This window comes from Pyxicephalus adspersus, chromosome 11 (assembly GCF_032062135.1).
Source record: "Pyxicephalus adspersus chromosome 11, UCB_Pads_2.0, whole genome shotgun sequence".
Lineage (NCBI taxonomy): Eukaryota > Metazoa > Chordata > Amphibia > Anura > Pyxicephalidae > Pyxicephalus > Pyxicephalus adspersus.
In genome coordinates this window covers 9,183,894-9,200,372 of record NC_092868.1, presented here as the reverse complement: position 1 = coordinate 9,200,372, position 16,479 = coordinate 9,183,894, and the positions used below count along the sequence as shown (strand labels likewise).

Here is a 16,479-nt window from a genome sequence, read left to right as displayed (position 1 = left end):
ACATTCTATGTGGATGTGTAGGGGTGTGACTGAGAAAAAAGGCGTCCATGTGCAGCGAATGTCATCATGTGTTGGATTCTATGATGGAATGGATGAAAGCCGGAGTGCAAGCCTCACCCCTGAACCCATATGAGGCCCTGACATTTGTTGGCCATATTTAAATGCCTGGTCAGGCTGGTCAGTATTGAAGAAAGGGACGTTGCCTATCCCTTCTGCAATATTAGGCCTAATTTGTTAAAGCTCTCCAAGGCTGGAGAGGATACACTTTCATCAGTGAAGCTGGGTGATCCAGCAAACCTGGAATGGATTTGGTCCAGGATTCAAAATATTTGCTAGAAAATAGCAAATAACTTTGAAGGAACCCATTCCAGGTTTGCAGGATCACTCAGGTTCACTTATAAAAGTGTATCCTCTTCAGCCTTGGAGAGCGTTAATAAATCAGGCTCATTGTGTCTTAGCTACTCCATGGCTCTGGAATTCTGGTGCATGCACAGCATCAACTTTGGCTGCCAGGTAAACCCAGCAATTCCCTTACAAGTGCCGGGGATGAACAAACTCCCCCCTGCCCGCATGGGAGTAACGATATCCTGGCACGGTCAATCGTGATGGCTGGAGATCGTCTGCTTGAAGAAGAGGAAGAATATGGCGGCGCCCTGCGATTAAACGTTTATAGGTGAGTCAGGCAGGGTGGACGGGAGAATCATTCTGATTGGACATGTTGGCATGCAATGATTTTGATTGGTTGCATTTGCTGATGTATAAGATGAGAAGACAGCGATGAGAGCCATAGGAAGCTTCAACCGGCAGCCCAGGAAAATGACTGAACCCTACAAAAATGTGTCCCTCTGGCAGTTCCTAAATGGCCCCTTTTTTTCTACCGGTCCCATCTAAAATAGGTCAATTTGCCTCTACATAAATTATTTCCACCTACAAATTCTACTAAAACTGTGGAACAGCCAAAGCTGCTGTAGTCAATTTTTAAAGCAATTATGCTGATCAGTGTGAATCACTGAACTGAATTTTATAAATTAAATTTCATTTTGTATTCAAAATGTATTCATTTTGTAGCTGTGCACTTGTTTTTTATGGAGGTCGTACCATAGCTCACCACCTACTTCCTGTGCCTATGATGACTACAAGTGCTGCCTCACATAGAGACGCATGGCTTTCACAGTAAGGCAGGGATGATGAGAATTGTAGTCTAGCATTTATATTTTGGGTGTCACATGATCCCATCTGATAGACCCTTCCATTGGTTAAATCCAAAGATGGAGGAAAGGAGATGTAGGGTAGTGTGCAAGCACATTTGACCTGCAGGATTTAGGTCATCCTGGCCCAGCCAATCAAGATGGCTGAAGATGCGAATAAGGAAGAGAAGAGGATGGCGGCACCTGTTGGAAGAGGGACAGGTGAGTGGGTTTGGCCCCAATTTAAAAGGGGTTGCAGGACTGGAACACTGAGGACATCTATTGGTGGGACATTATTACTGCAGCTTTCTAACCATGGTGAACAGAAAGTGGGGGGAAATGGCTCAAATATTGTACCCAACAAAGATGGCTGGAGTTACGCTTTTAAAGAATGCCATATTTTGACTTATTACAGTGTTCTGTGGTCCCTTGAGGCAGCCATTTTATTTCAGGGCACTTATCCAGCCTTTAGCTATTTTAGTAAGGTACTTTAAGTCCCACAGGCCCCGGAATTAAAAAACTGACAGCGCTGCACGATACACTGGCCAATGCCATAATTCTGCTTTTATTTCGTCTGCATTTACTCAAAGCTACGGTCTATGTATCAGATCTTCCACAACCAAGATGGCCACCGCAGCCGGACAGTCACGTGACACGGATCTTCCTGGCTGCGGTAGCAACCTCGACCTGACGTCACAGGCGCTGGCAGCACGACCCCGCCCACCGTCGGAGACAGCTGTCTAAAGGAGCTTGGAGAAGGTGAGAGGGGTGGGGTCACGTGATCTCTCAAGCACTGGGATAATGAAGGGCGCGAGGCAATTAAAAAGAAAGGAGGGGTGCGTGGGCGGGGCTACGCTGCTCCTCTGCACCAGGTGCTATGGACTGAGGACCAGTCACGTGATCCCTGGAAAGGTGAGCCTGGACACTGCATGATGTGATTGGACAGGACTCCCAGCCTATTGCATGCTGTATAATAACAGCACTGGTGGGGTCCCATAGACCTGTATGTGATGCCTGCTACTGTACAGGGGGGCAGCCAGGGCTATATCTACCCCCTACACCTGGCAGGTGGCCTGCTGGGACTTGTAGCCTCCTCTTAGCACATGTGTGGGTAGCATAGCTTGATTGGCACCCAGTGCAGCCCTTCCCCCTAGTAGTATACCTGTCCATGTAATAACAGGAGGCTGATACAGATTTCTGCTAGCTGTATGTGAAATACAAATATTTGTTATTAAAGAGGACCTGTCATCAGATATTAGGTGCAGCTGGCTGAGAAAGGTACTGGTGTAACACATATTTATTACATCTCATAGAGATCACAGTAATGGTGCCTTCATCTGCTCTTCTCTCCAGAATGATGGCACCATCTTTGTTCAGGCATCAGCCAGGCTCACTACTAATTAGCCTGGATCAGAGATCCGATCATATGAATCCTGGAGTTTGTGTAATTGTTGGCTGTGTTCACAAATGCCTGACACAGATCAGCCCCTGCTGTAGCCTCTCGCGCACTGATTTGATAGATAATGTTGCAGTGGGAGGAGGAGACTGGGGAAATGCTTTAATTGTCTGCAGCAGAATTATCTCAGCCTTGCTGTGTGTCATGATTGAATGCTCATTGATATGAGAGGGGTCAGGTAAGTTCACCAATTCCAACCTACCTACTAGAATGCGGAGAGGTGTCTCTGGCCTAAAGGGATACTCCCGCTATCCCGATATTACTTAGCCATGGCATTCCTGTACAAGAAGCCTGTATGTAAGTATTTATCAGGGACAATAAATCCTGCCTGACCCTAAGAAATCCTCTTATGAAGTGACACTTCCTGGAGTGTCTTGGAGTGTGCTCATTGGCTGCTCCTCCTGAACTCCACACCCCTTATTGTATTCATATTAGAGGAGGAGGGAATGTCAGTCACATGAACAGCTCTTATCCAATCTACTTACATTAATCAGAGGGAACTCTACTGTATTCATATTAGAGGAGGACCACAACAGAATGTCAGTCACATGACCAACTCTTACCCAATCACCTTGCATTAGGCAGAGAACTCTACTGTATTCATAATGTGGGGGGGATGTCAGTCACATGACCATCTTATCCAATCACCTAGCATTAAGCAAAGGGAACCCTACTGAATTCATAATGAAAGAAGTGGGAATGTCAGTCACATGACCAGCTGTTATCCAATCGTCTTGCATTAAGCAGAGGAAACTCTACTTTATTGAAAAAGAAGATGAAGAGGAGGGGATGTCAGTCACATGACCAGCTCCTATCCAATCCTCTTGCATTAGGCAGAGGGAACTCTACTGTATTCATAATAGAAGAGGAGGAGGAGGAGGGGGACGTCAGTCACATGACCAGCTCTTATCCAATCACCTTGCATTAAGCAGAGGGAACTCTGTTTTACTTTGAAGTTGCCATGATCTGGCAGGCCATTATTAAAAACAGGACAGCATCAACTTTGGTTGCCAGGGAAACCCGGCAATCCCAGCTTCCCTTGCGGGTGCCAGGGGATTAATGAATTTATACGCAGGAGTTACATCATCCCGGCACAGCCAATCAAATTTATTCTGTAAATCCGACTTCACTGGCTGCCTGCTTGTTACCAATCATTCCACTGGATCCTATTGCCGGCCCAGTTCTAGAATCTGGCCAGCACTGCACATTTGCATCATAGCTGTTTGCCATCCCGCCCGGATCGTTGTAATGTTATCGATGCATTTTTTTGTTTTCCATAAAACATCAAATTAAAAATCTCCCCTGAATGCAACAATCCGGCGTTTACAGCCGCTCTTAAATATCCATACAATTCCCATCGGAGGCTCCTTATAAAAGCAGAATGTCGATTTCAGGCGCTTTGTCTGGCGATTGTATAAAAGATTTATGCGGATACTTACATTCCTTATGTCCTCGCATCAAACCGGAGCGGCGGCGGCACCACCGCGCCCGCAGCGCCAACAGCCGAGTCTAATTACAGCGAATGGGAGACGGAGAGGAATTGTTGTGCGGCATTAACATTCTGGGGAAATTTTGCCAGCTGTCTGCCGCTTGTCAATATACAGATCACACGGCCTGCGCTAAGCAAATGTTATTTTACTAAATGGGAGGCGGCATCATTAGCGGGCAAAAACATCTTCTATAAATGGAACGTACGTGAGATAATAAATATAAAAACCATCGCCACCAGTTCTGGGGATTAAAGGGGAAGCTGAAGCTGTGGTTATGTGCTATTGGGGGTCCCAAATATGGGAGTAAAGAGACCCTGTCATCAATGGAAAATCGTAGGAAGATCTAGAATTTTAAACGAATTATAAAACAGAATCAGACATTCCCTTGTGGGAATCTTCCAGGTCTCTGTATTTCAATGTCAGTAATTGATTCCCTGCAGGGAATGTCAGATTCACTCTTTTGTAAATAGAGCCCTTGCAGTATTTTCTATTTAATTTGATGATTTCTCAGTGCTCCTCCTCCCCTTCAGGTTTTTGGACAGATATAGGGAGGTTCAAGGTGTGGCCCCAGACCATTCACAACTAACAGGACCCCTCTACAGGGGACCCAAGCCAGTTTTGCACAGGGGCCCATTGTTGACTAAATCCACCATTGCTCGGGGCATTTGGACATCTACACAGAGGAATCTTTTTAGGCTGCTCCGATTCAACCAAAAGAGAGAGCTGGGAACCATTATTCTGCATACACTTGCACGCAGTTGCAGCACAGTTCTGGACAAGGTGTGTAGCTTTTAGCCACACTGCAACAGGTACAAATGCATTGGCGGTTAGCCACACCTGGGCGCATAACAGCAGTTTGCCCTGCACCTGGAGCAGCAGCCAACCGCAGAGGTCTGAAAGTAGCCTAGAAAGAAACCAGACGTTAATATTAAAAAGCAATCTGCAATTCCAGTCTGGGGACTTTGTCTAGGCTAGGATGAATTCCTCAGTCTACTGCAGGCAGGTGGAGCATTTCCTCAGTCTCTTCTTCCACAACAATCAGACTGCAGCATTGCACAGTGAGAGGATGAGAGTCTGCAGCAATGGCTGATCTGTGTGTTACATTCATTAACATCATTATTCTCACCTCTGAGCCAGCATCTCTGCAGGAAAGTGATGGGGACTCCGAACGATGCCTGAACAAAAATGACCCTATCCTTCTGGAGGACAAAGTAGATAAAGGGTTGTACTGTGATCTCTGTGAGATATTACATACTTGGAAATGTTACATATACTTTTTATGAAAATCTGAATTCTTTAACACATGGGGCATCAATCTAAGGCTATATACATGTTAGATTTTTGTAGTTGGAAATGACCTTTCACAATCATTTCCAATGACAAAAGACTGAAAGATGAATGAATGAGTGCTGTACATACAGTGCCATTCTCTTCTATGGAGAAGGGAGTGGGGAGAACAAGTGAGCGCACCCTGCTGTGCTCTCTCCTCTTCACTTCCATTGCTGTCGTTCATCTTCTGTCGTTTGTGGATCTGCCAGGATGGATCCATGAATGATGTCAGCCAGCCGCTGTACACGTCCGATGTGGAGAATCGTCTGACATATCTACATACAGCAGTAGGTGGTTAAATATGCAGATTTGCTGATAAGCCACTAGAGGGAGCTCTTCATCTGACTTGGCCTTAGTAAACCACACAAGGAGAGTATTGGCTTTATTGAGTTGATTGGTGGATTTCTGTGAAAAAGTGACAATCAGATCACTTTTCTTTTGTTTTTGTTTTTTTTTGTTTTTATATTGGTGATGACTGTACTGTAATGAACAAATCAGAAGCTCCATTTACCTTGAGTGGGGGCTCCAAGTCACAGGGGCCCACTGATGGCTACATCCACCACTGCATTGTAATAACTTTGTAACCTGTGCCTAGGTGAGTGTTTAAAGCCCCCTTTGCTTCTTGATAGGCTGCATTTTCCGAATCTGCATAAAACCCGAATACACGTGTCAGAATAACACGTAGGCCCGCAAAGATTATATGCCGCTGCCTGCCAACTACTGTACTCGAGCCGAGCGCTGTCACTCACAGCGTGATCACTCCATTAAAGAACTGCGAAATCAATACTCTTGTGTTTGAATATGGTCTTCATTAAGTTCAGCGTGAGACAGTGGTGAGCTGGAAAATGAATGGTTCCACCACTCTTTAAAATTCCCTTTTAAGCCCCAGCGCAGGTGAACGCCGCTGTTTGAAATGGAGGTGATCACCGTTTTAATGATAACGAAGTAAAGGCTAATTGGCCGGAATTTCTTGTAGGACAAGATCTGCTTTGTAACTAATCGCTTTATAAAATATTGATTTTTTTTTTCTTTTTGTTCAAGCATTTCTGCTACCTGGTTGGGGCCCATTAGCACATTTGTATTTGTCTGTATTTTAAATAAAGTTTTTCTGTGCTTCAATTAGGTAACACTTACAGGTCTTGTCCCTCTTCCAGCCTGTAACTGGCCAGTAAAAGGAGAAGTGGCAGACTGATGAGCTCATCTCCTTGACACTTTGCTCTCTCCTAGTCAGACAGCTGGGTGGGAAATCTTTGGCGGCTGTGGGGGACACCACAAGTAGTCAGAGGGACATCACAGACCACCAGAACAGCCAAAAGGACATTGCAGACTACCAGGAGGACATCTCAGACCACCAGGAGGAAGGACATCCCAGACAACCAGGAGAACATCTCAAGAAGCTGGGTGGGACAACTCAGGTGGCCATGGGGGACATTTTAGGCAATCAGGGGACTTGTCAGACAGTTGGGGGATATCTCCGGTAGTCCGAGAGACATCGGACCACCTCTCAGACAGCTGGGTGAGAGATCTCAGGGGACATCTGAGACAGCTGGGTGGGACATCTCAGGCAGTCAGAAGAAACATCTCAGGCAGCAAGGGGACATCATGAGCAGTGGATGAGACATCCCAAACAACTGGGGAGACATCTCAGACAGCTGGGTGGGAAATCTCTGGCGGCTGTGGGGGACACCACAAGTAGTCAGAGGGACATCGCAGACCACCAGAACCACCAAAAAGAAATTGCAGACTACCAGGAGGACATCTCAGACCACCAGGAGGAGGACATCTTAGACAACCGGGAGAACATCTCAGGAAGCTGGGTGGGACAACTCAGGTGGCCATGGGGGACATTTTAGGCAACCAGGGGACTTGTCAGACAGTTGGGGGATATCTCCGGTAGTCCGAGAGACATCTCGGACAGCTGGGTGAGAGATCTCAGGTTGCCATGGGGGACATCTGATGTAATCAGAGGGACATCTCAGACAACTAGGGGGACATCTGAGACAGCTGGGTGGGACATCCCAGGCAGTCAGAAGAAACATCTTAGGTAGCAAGGGGACATCTTGAGCAGTGGATGAGACATCCCAAACAACTGGGGAGACATCCCAGACAGCTGGGTGGGACATCTCAGGTAATCTCAAGCAGTAAAGGAAAGCTCAGACAGCCGGGGGGACATCTCATATCTCTGAATGGTAAAACTTTCCAACCAGTGTAATAAATAAAAGTAATTTTAGATTTTTACAATGTATTTAAAGTCTGATATAATTTTTAAATAGGGTTTAATACTACTTTAATAAGGTAAAAGTCCACGCTTTATGGACAGCTAAAAAACCCGACACGTTTGGTGATTGTTAAAAAATTCAGATTCATGAGACTTTTTCATTCCACGGAAAATATACGACATGAATTATAATCCGGTTATTGTGTCGCTGAAAGAAAATCTAAAACAGGCAAATCTTCCCCTTTCTCTCTGTGCTGGTGAACATTTGTTAAAATCTAATATTCTTCAACGATTCACACATTTGCTTCAGTCCCTCCTCTTTTTGATTTCTCCGTTACATTTTATTGAAATTCAATAAAGCAATTTCTCTTCTTTTACGGCAGGCGAGACGGATGAGAGTCCTTCTGAGGATCCCTCTAGCTAGAACAGTACGAGGTTGGAGCATTGGCTGGCGTTGGCGGAGCCATGGTAGAAATGCTTGTTTTTGGGGAATAGCAGATCTGTGCGGTAAGATGCACAGCGATGAGCCATCCCTGGAACTGGAATACCTTCTAGGGGGTTACAATAAAAAGCAGTGACATTGTGCTCTTTGCTGTGGCACCTTTGGGTGCAGCAGGTTCCAAATAAAAATTATTACTTTTTAAAAAAACTTGAACAGAAGAACCTAGTCATGTGACAGGTGATATTATATATAGATTGTAAGCTCTTTGGGGCATTGGTCTGTCATTTGCAACCCCTATTTATTGTACAACGCTGCGTAATATGTTGGCGCTATATAATCCTGTTTATTATTATTATTAATAATAATAATAATAATAATAATGATCATCTCTTCTTCAATTAAAGAGTACTCCATGAGGTTTCACCACCTGTGTGCAGCTCATTCTTGGCAGAGATTATTCTGGCAATGTTGTATTTTCATAGCCATATGTGGATCTTGTATCCCTTCTTCTTCCCTTTACCGCTCCTTTTGTTTTATATTCACCTCCCTGCGGAGTCTGCTCCCCACCTGGGGTATATACCTGGGGGAACTGAGCAAATATTATTAGCCGTCTGTGTGCATACAACATGCACATAGCATTGCTGCACACAGGAAGCTGCTTTAAACGTGTTAACGGAGATTTTGTGACAACGCAATGAGAATGAGGATTGCCTGAACTGTATACAATACAAAGCTGAATTTACCTCTTCTGGTGCCATGGCTGCCCGATACAAAGAAGAGAAATGTGGAGTGATTTGGCCTCAATGTATTGGTTGGTGCTAGAATACAAGGCCTGTCCAGTATTGAATAGAATATTGAAATCTTGGCATGGGGTATTGGGATGGGCAATGAGGTGAAATGACAACCAGGTATCTAGCAGTTGCTACAAGTCCAACAGTGACACCTATGTCTTTCTCTCATTGGCAGATTTATTTTAAAGACCAAAAACCATGGCGAGAGGCTTTTGAATATGAACAAGAGCAACCTTACTATTCGGCTCCCATGTGCTTTTGTAGTGTTAGATTGCTAATAAAGGAAATTTCATATAAATCTTTTTTTTTCCAGGTGTCCCCCTGGTGATAAGAATCGTCAGGATGTCCTTATCATTGGAAGATGTTTCAGAATCCTGCTGGGATGAGAAGTCGGATGGAAACAGAGACACCACACCAGGTGATTCTGTATGATTGTGTATATGTCAGGGGTCAGAACCAGGTCCACATGTGCAGGCTGCGTGAATGGTTGAGATGATCAGAAGAATTCTCATTTTGGAGGAAGTGAAAAGTATTGCATTCACTCAGTAAAACGCAGGCAACTTCCTTTAAATATTGGGAATACATGGTCACATCTTATGGATTTGCAGTATTATTTATTATTAATATTTTTATTATTAATAACAATAAACCATATTCTAACATTTCCAACATATTACTTAGCACTGTACATAAATAGGGTTACAAATGACAGACAGATACAAACAATGACACTGGAAGAGGAGAGGACCTCTAGAGGTGGGGTAAGTATCACACAATAACAGGGGAGATATGAAATGGTGGGAAGTAGTGAGGGTAGTGAGACAAAAAAAGATGAGTAGGCAATATTGGGCTTTAAGGTTTTAAGGGCTCTTTTATTTGTAGAGAAAATAGGAGCAAGCTGAATAGGACGAGGAAGACCATTCCTGAGAGTGGGGGCAGCTCTAGAAAAGTCCTAGAGCCGTGCGTGTGATGAGGTTATGAGTGAGGATGTCATTAGTAGGTCATTGGAGGAGCGAAGAGAGCGGCTGGGGGGGTTTTATCAGGTCACAAATGTAAGTGGGACAATAATTGTGGAGGGATTTGAAGGCAAAGCACAGGAGATGAATTTGTTTCTAAGGTGAAATGGAAGCCAATGAAGAGAACTACAAAGAGATGCAGCAGAAGAGGAGCGGTAGGAAGGATGGATGAGTCTGGCTCCAGCATTCATAATAGATTGTAGAGAAGAGAGTCGGGTTAGTGCAATACCAGAGAGGAGGAGGTTACAGTAGTCCAGACCAGAGATGATAGGAGTGTGTACAAGGAGTTGGGTGGTCTCTGGGGACAGGTAGGGGCAGATTTTTGAGATGTTGTACAGGTGAATGTTGCAGGACTTGGAGATCTTTTGAACATGAAGGAGATTACAGAACTGTGACACCAAGTCAATGGAAATACTGGGGCAAAATTACTGGTGTTCTATGGAGAAAATGCTGCTTTATGCTCCCATTAGTGTCCTTTACATGACCCAAAACATAGGAAAATAATCACATGACCATTGCTCATGAGAAAGTTGATCCAGACTTTAGGTATCTAAACTACAGAGGTTATATGACTTTAGTCACAACATCTAACTGAGCCTGGTGCAGCATTTGTGCCTGGAAGGGGATTCCAGTTATTAGCCCATTAGTCTGAAAATATCACAGAGAGTCTTATAAAGGATCCAGATGACTTTGCTGCACTGTGGACAGTCTGGCTGATGATCTTAAGGGTAGTTTTTTATCAAAGCTGTTCACCTGCCAAGGGATTTAACCCAGCCAGTGTAAAGGGCATTTGTTTGCATCAGACTGTGTTATTTTTTTCCTCATTTATGTGAATGCTAAAGCAGGTCAGAAACAGATCAGAAGGTAAAATGCTAGCTGGATGGACCTGAAATCATGCTACAGTTGCCAAACCACACAGATCTTATCAGATTTGTCCAGTCCTATGATTTACACAGCCCTGTTACACTGTTGACCTGGCTTTGAGCTACTGAAAGCCAAACAGCTTGGTCACCTCCCTGCCCTCCTGTGTTTATGATAGGACAATGAAATAGTAGCAGAAGATTGATGAGATCATCTCTCGTCTAATGTCAGCATTTGCATTCGCTTGATTGACTTTTTATGTTGCCCCTACCTCTCCCACCCATAACTAGTACTGTGTTGCCAAAAATATTGCAGGTCAACTTTTCTATGTGTTAGGATGCTCTACCAGCCCATGAACAGACAGCCTTAAAGCGCTTTAGGTGTGAAGGAACACTTAGTATATACCTGAATATAAACCTATCCAAATATAAACCGTTATGCCTATTTAAAAAAAAAACAGGAAAACGATATTGATTTAGGTATAAACTTAGGATACAAAATGTGGAACCACTGCTAACATTTAAAACAAAAATCATCAGAAAGGCCAACAAAATGAACATGAATAAATACATACATATTGTGTTATTTTTAAAACTTAATGGTGAGGCTAGGGGGAATTGAAACTGAAACCCATGGGCTTAGTCTGTATGTTCTTTTGACCTTATTCCAGGTTTAGGTATTTTTACATTTTCGATGGTTACGATGAGTTATTTACTGATCTTTTGTGCATTATTGTTGGCCACCAGTAGATGGTGCAGTGTCCTCCTGTATGTGCACAACAAAACCCAATGTCTCAGACCTCAAGAGTTTGTTAAACACTTTAAATGAGGACACAGCGCCATGTAGTGGTGTGACCCATGTATAAACCAAAATTCTTTTGCTAAAAAACATTTTCAGGACAAAACATTATGGTTTATACTGGAAAATATACAAATTGTTTTTTAAAAATAATTTTTTAGGGTGTACGCGCTGTATATTCAGTAAATGTGTTATATGATTTGAGATGAGTAAACACACAGGGAGGGACTGGGGCTGGACATTTGTCTATGAAGCTATGTCATTCGCTATAGTTGTACAGGTTAGTTTGCTGCTAACTGTAGTTCCTCAGCTACTAGGCAGCTTGCAGGTTCCCTTTGCCTGATTTACAGTACAAGAAAATATCCTCTAATTAGCATTAATGAATTCAGTTTCTTGCAGCATTCCACATTCTGATGAGCATAATTGCAATCTGTTCTTATTATCGACTGCTAAATTCTGCTTGACTGCAGATCTCAACGGAGGGCCTTGTTAATTCCACCGAGTGACATTTAAACAAAGAAGTAGTTTTAAATAATTGATGTCTTTGTTTATAAAGTTTATCCTGGGTAACAATGTCACGAGACACATTGTTAATCGCCACCTGAAATATGAAGTTACGGCATTCAGGTTGAGGAACTCTGCTGTAATTACTGTACACAGCAGGATATTGTTTTAATATAGAGGCTGCTCAGATTGCCAAAATAGAAGCGACTAATAGTTTTGTCTACTTTCTTTGCAATGTCAGAGCGGCGTATGTGAAAAACTGACATCCTTACTTATGATTAGGGCATAAGCAGGTAATTTTCCTGGACAAATAGCTCCTTTTCCTTTTTCAAAATGTAATTTTTTTTAAAGGGTGCACTAGGTGTTAAATAAAGCAGGTGTCTGCAATACCATTTTTGCCCACAAGATGTCCCCTGTCTTCTAGGTTGAATAGAGGGCTGTGTCACTAAAGGGGGAAGACTGAGGTCTTTACTGTGAGTGCAGTGTGAACCTTGTTACCTTTTATTTACAGCGGAATAGTACATAAAGCTGCACTCTCGTCATTATATCAGCACCACTCTAAGTAGTGACTAGTAGGGACCGCCCAGCCAGGAAAAGATAGAAAGCTAAAAAGGACCCAGTAGCTTTAGGTGACCCACCTAAAGACTTCATAAAGGGATATTCTAAAACATAAAATACAGTCAGTAGGAGAGTTAAAAGGGGCAGAGGGGTAAAAAAGGTGGGGGTGCAGGGGGGGGGGGGGGGGCTTGGCTCAGAGTTGAACTTCAAACTGTTTTTGGACCTTCTCTTGTTTTGGTCTTAAAAGGTGTAATTTGACTTATTTGTATGTTTTGTGTTGTAGAACTAATAATGGAGCATCCAGATGGCCATTTGGCATCAGAAGACTCCCCACCTCCTTGCCCTGATTGTGGTCGAACTTTTCAAACTCTTCGGGCCCATAACCTGCATCGGCGCAACCACTCTACCGACCTTTCCTACAACTGCAAGGACTGTGAAAAAGCGCGTGCCGGCGCTACAGAAGGCAGCGAGAAGCCCTATTCCTGCTCTCATTGTGGACGACGTTTCTGCTGGTTGTTAGCTCTACACAACCATCACGAACAGCAACACACAGGGCAGAGAGGCTACCAATGTTCGCAGTGCGGCAAACAGCTTCCCAGCCAGCCAGCATTCCGTAGACACCAGCAATCTCACCGCAAAGACAGGACATGCATCTGGTGTGGCAAAGCTTTCAGCTGTTCGGCAAAACTGTCACGGCATGTGCGTATTCACACAGGGGAGCGTCCCTATCAGTGTCCAGATTGCCCTCAGGCATTTACACAGCTTGAAACTCTCCGCGTCCACCAGTGGACTCATGAGGACCCCAAACCGTACCAGTGCAAGGATTGTGGGAGAAGGTTTCGGGCCCAATGCACCTTCGAGAAGCACAGAAAGTTGCACTCTTCCCGCAAACCGCATGCTTGCCCTGTGTGTGGCAAAACTTTTTTTTTCTCTTCCCGCTATAAGCGGCACTTGCGTGTTCATACAGGTGAAAAACCTTTTCAGTGCCAGCAGTGCGGGAAACGCTTTAACCAGCGGTCCAATTATCAGCGGCACTGGGCTATTCATATAGGCAAGAGGCCTTTTCCATGTGACTTATGTGAAAAGAGTTTCAGCCAGGCATCAAATTATCGGCGGCATCTGAGAACTCACCGTAAGGAAACGGATAGGTGGGAGGAAAAGGGGCACTTTAAATGTATTGAATGTGGGGTTCAGTTCCAGAATGAAAGTAGTCTGCATGAGCACTACATACAACATGCCAGAGGTGAGGTGTAATCAGTGCTGTAAATCATGGTCACTTCTTGTACACTTTATTTAAATTGTCTGTACCACCCAGAAAAATATTTCAGTTATAGTGACACAGACTTCAAATAATCAACTGTGTCCCTAGGGTCAGTAGCCACCTGACAGACCGGGTGGATTGCATAACACTGTAAGTCCTTTAAATGATAGTAGGAGTAGGCAAATACAAACCTGATCCCAAATCCATTCCAGACAGGTAGACAGGGTACAAACTGGCAATACCAGAAATACTAAGCCAATGATTAAGTTCAGCAAATATATGCTAAGTACAAAGGTAATCCAATTACTATAGCATTCCAGGGCATGAATGTACCTCATTCCAGATGATGAACAGAAACCCTGACCTGCCGATAAGACGCAGGCTAAATGTCCAGGACACTGCTTGAGCTTTCCTACGTAGAGGCCTATGTTTGCAGTGCTGAGTAACAGCCAGCAGATAATGAAGCTTATATTTGGTATTGAGTATCTGGGTAGCTATCAACAACCCACAGGGTGAAAGATTATGTGGTTGCCCATTACCCAAATTTGGAGAGGAAAGTCTACGTGGTTGCCACACCTCAATATTTAAGTTGCAGGGTTTAGGTAATTGTCTACCACCTATATTCAAGTTGGAGGGACTTGGAAGTTTCCAACCATTCATATTCTGGTTGGAAGGTCTTGGTAATTGAAAATTTCCCAAATTTAGGTTAGATGGTCTTCATAGCTGCCAACCACCGATATTTGGGATCAAAGATCTGTGTGGTTTTTAACTACCCATATTCTTTGTAGAAGATCTGGGTGATGGCCAACTACCCATATTGCTTGTAGAAGATCTGGTTGATGGCCATTCCACCCATATTCTTTGTAGACAATCTGATTGATAAGCAATAACCCATATTCTTGGTAGTAGATCTGGGTGATAGCCAACCACCCATATTCTTGATAGAGGTTCTGGGTGATGGCCAACCACCTATGTTCTTGGTAGAGGTTCTGGTTGATGGTCAACCACCCATGTTCTCGATAGAGGGTCTGGCTGATGGCCAACCACCAATATTCATGATGAAAGCTCTAGGTGGGTGACCAGTTATATTTTTTAGGAAATTGTAAAAAAATATTTGTCTGGGGGCCACATTTAAGCACCAGTGCTGACATTCTTGTCCACCCATGTAAAATGGACAACAGGAAAGGTAGAGTGTTACACCCTTAGGCTGGGTAGACATGGGCAGATCTGCTTCCAGTTTTAAACATGGCCTTCAGATCAGTTATTCAGCATGCCAGTCGTATGTTTTTGATCACGGGTACACATGGTACAACTTGTTTTCTTTTATTTGATATTTACCAATATGTCTAATCCATCCATGATTAATAAAGGGCAGGAAAATTGGTTAGGAGTACACCACTGAAAAGTATAATATCTGCCCATGTGTACCTCTGGTTATGATGGCAGAACCAGCTGGTTAGACTGAGAAACCCAAACCTTCCGCCTAAGAAATAAAGGAAGCAGTAGGTGATTTGTTGCCCCGCTATTGACCAAAAAACTGAAATGTCATCCCTGGGTGGACTGATCATTCCAAAAGGCACTACCACTCCTACCTAATCTGCACCTCCTCGATGTAAAGAAGATGCACATAAAGCACACTGTGTCAGGTGAAATTTGCACTGCTATTGCCTGTATGGTTTACTGTATTTCTATTGACACAAAATAAAAAATGTAATCTGAAAGAAAACATCAGATATCTAAATCAATGATTTTTTTAATCTAATCGATGCATGCCATAATTCCCTGCTCCTTGAAATAGGCTGATTATATTATGGCTTTCATGTCCTAAAGCAGGAATCTTCAATAACAAACTCCAGGTGGATTCTGCATTTAGTAATACAACATCACATTTTCAAAATGCAAGATTGTACCTGAATTGACTAATTCAGGTACAGACTAAAGACTAAAGACTAAAAAAGCATTTTAGATTTCTGTACAGCAGAGCTCAGGGAGAGAGAGATAAAAGCAGCATGGGTGGGGCATTTAGACATGCTGCAGTGCAAGAAAAGTTTTTGTTCCTAATTAGGGATCACAAATAAAATCTATCTGGTGGTCAACTATGTGATCTAGTCCGCCTAGGCCTCATTTTCTTTATACAATGTTGGATTTTGACTTATTGATTTATAAGGCTGACATTCAAGTTTGCCCCAATTTGGGGTTCTGCCAGAATTTAAGTATTTGCCGCTCATAATCAATGGCAAACCTGAAGGTGGTTGTCATGGTAACAGCTGGGGGAGAGATAGTTGTTTACGTTAGTGAATGGCGGTTTTCAGGGGTAAATAGGCCCACTGGATTCTGGATAAAAAAAGTTAATCAATAATAATGAAAAGTTGTTTTTATTATTCCAGTGCAGATGGACGAAACACCACATAACATTCCTCCTAATCAGTTCAGTGTTGAACAGGGACGGACAGTAAAAGGATTTTCAAAACAGAAATATCAATCATTCACCAAATTACCTACACCTACCTAACATAACAGAGATTTAAAGATGGATGCTGAACAACCAGATGCTTGTTATTTACTTAG

At 43.4% G+C, this 16,479-nt stretch overlaps 1 protein-coding gene across 1 annotated transcript; it reads left to right on the top strand.

The window, feature by feature from the left end:
- Positions 1–1,867: 1,867 nt before the first annotated feature.
- Positions 1,868–15,637, top strand: LOC140340746 (uncharacterized). Its single transcript, XM_072426116.1, has 3 exons — positions 1,868–1,946; positions 9,227–9,331; positions 12,934–15,637. The coding sequence occupies exons 2-3, from the start codon at positions 9,256–9,258 to the stop codon at positions 13,902–13,904; spliced, it is 1,047 nt and encodes a 348-aa protein (XP_072282217.1). The 5' UTR covers positions 1,868–1,946; positions 9,227–9,255; the 3' UTR covers positions 13,905–15,637.
- Positions 15,638–16,479: the final 842 nt, after the last annotated feature.

Excerpts from the sequence above, each read along its gene's own strand:
- LOC140340746 (XM_072426116.1), top strand. The coding sequence starts at position 9,256 with ATGTCCTTATCATTGGAAGATGTTTCAGAATCCTGCTGGGATGAGAAG. Across the intron at positions 9,332-12,933 it reads AAACAGAGACACCACACCAG|AACTAATAATGGAGCATCCA; the intron begins GTGATTCTGTAT and ends TTTGTGTTGTAG.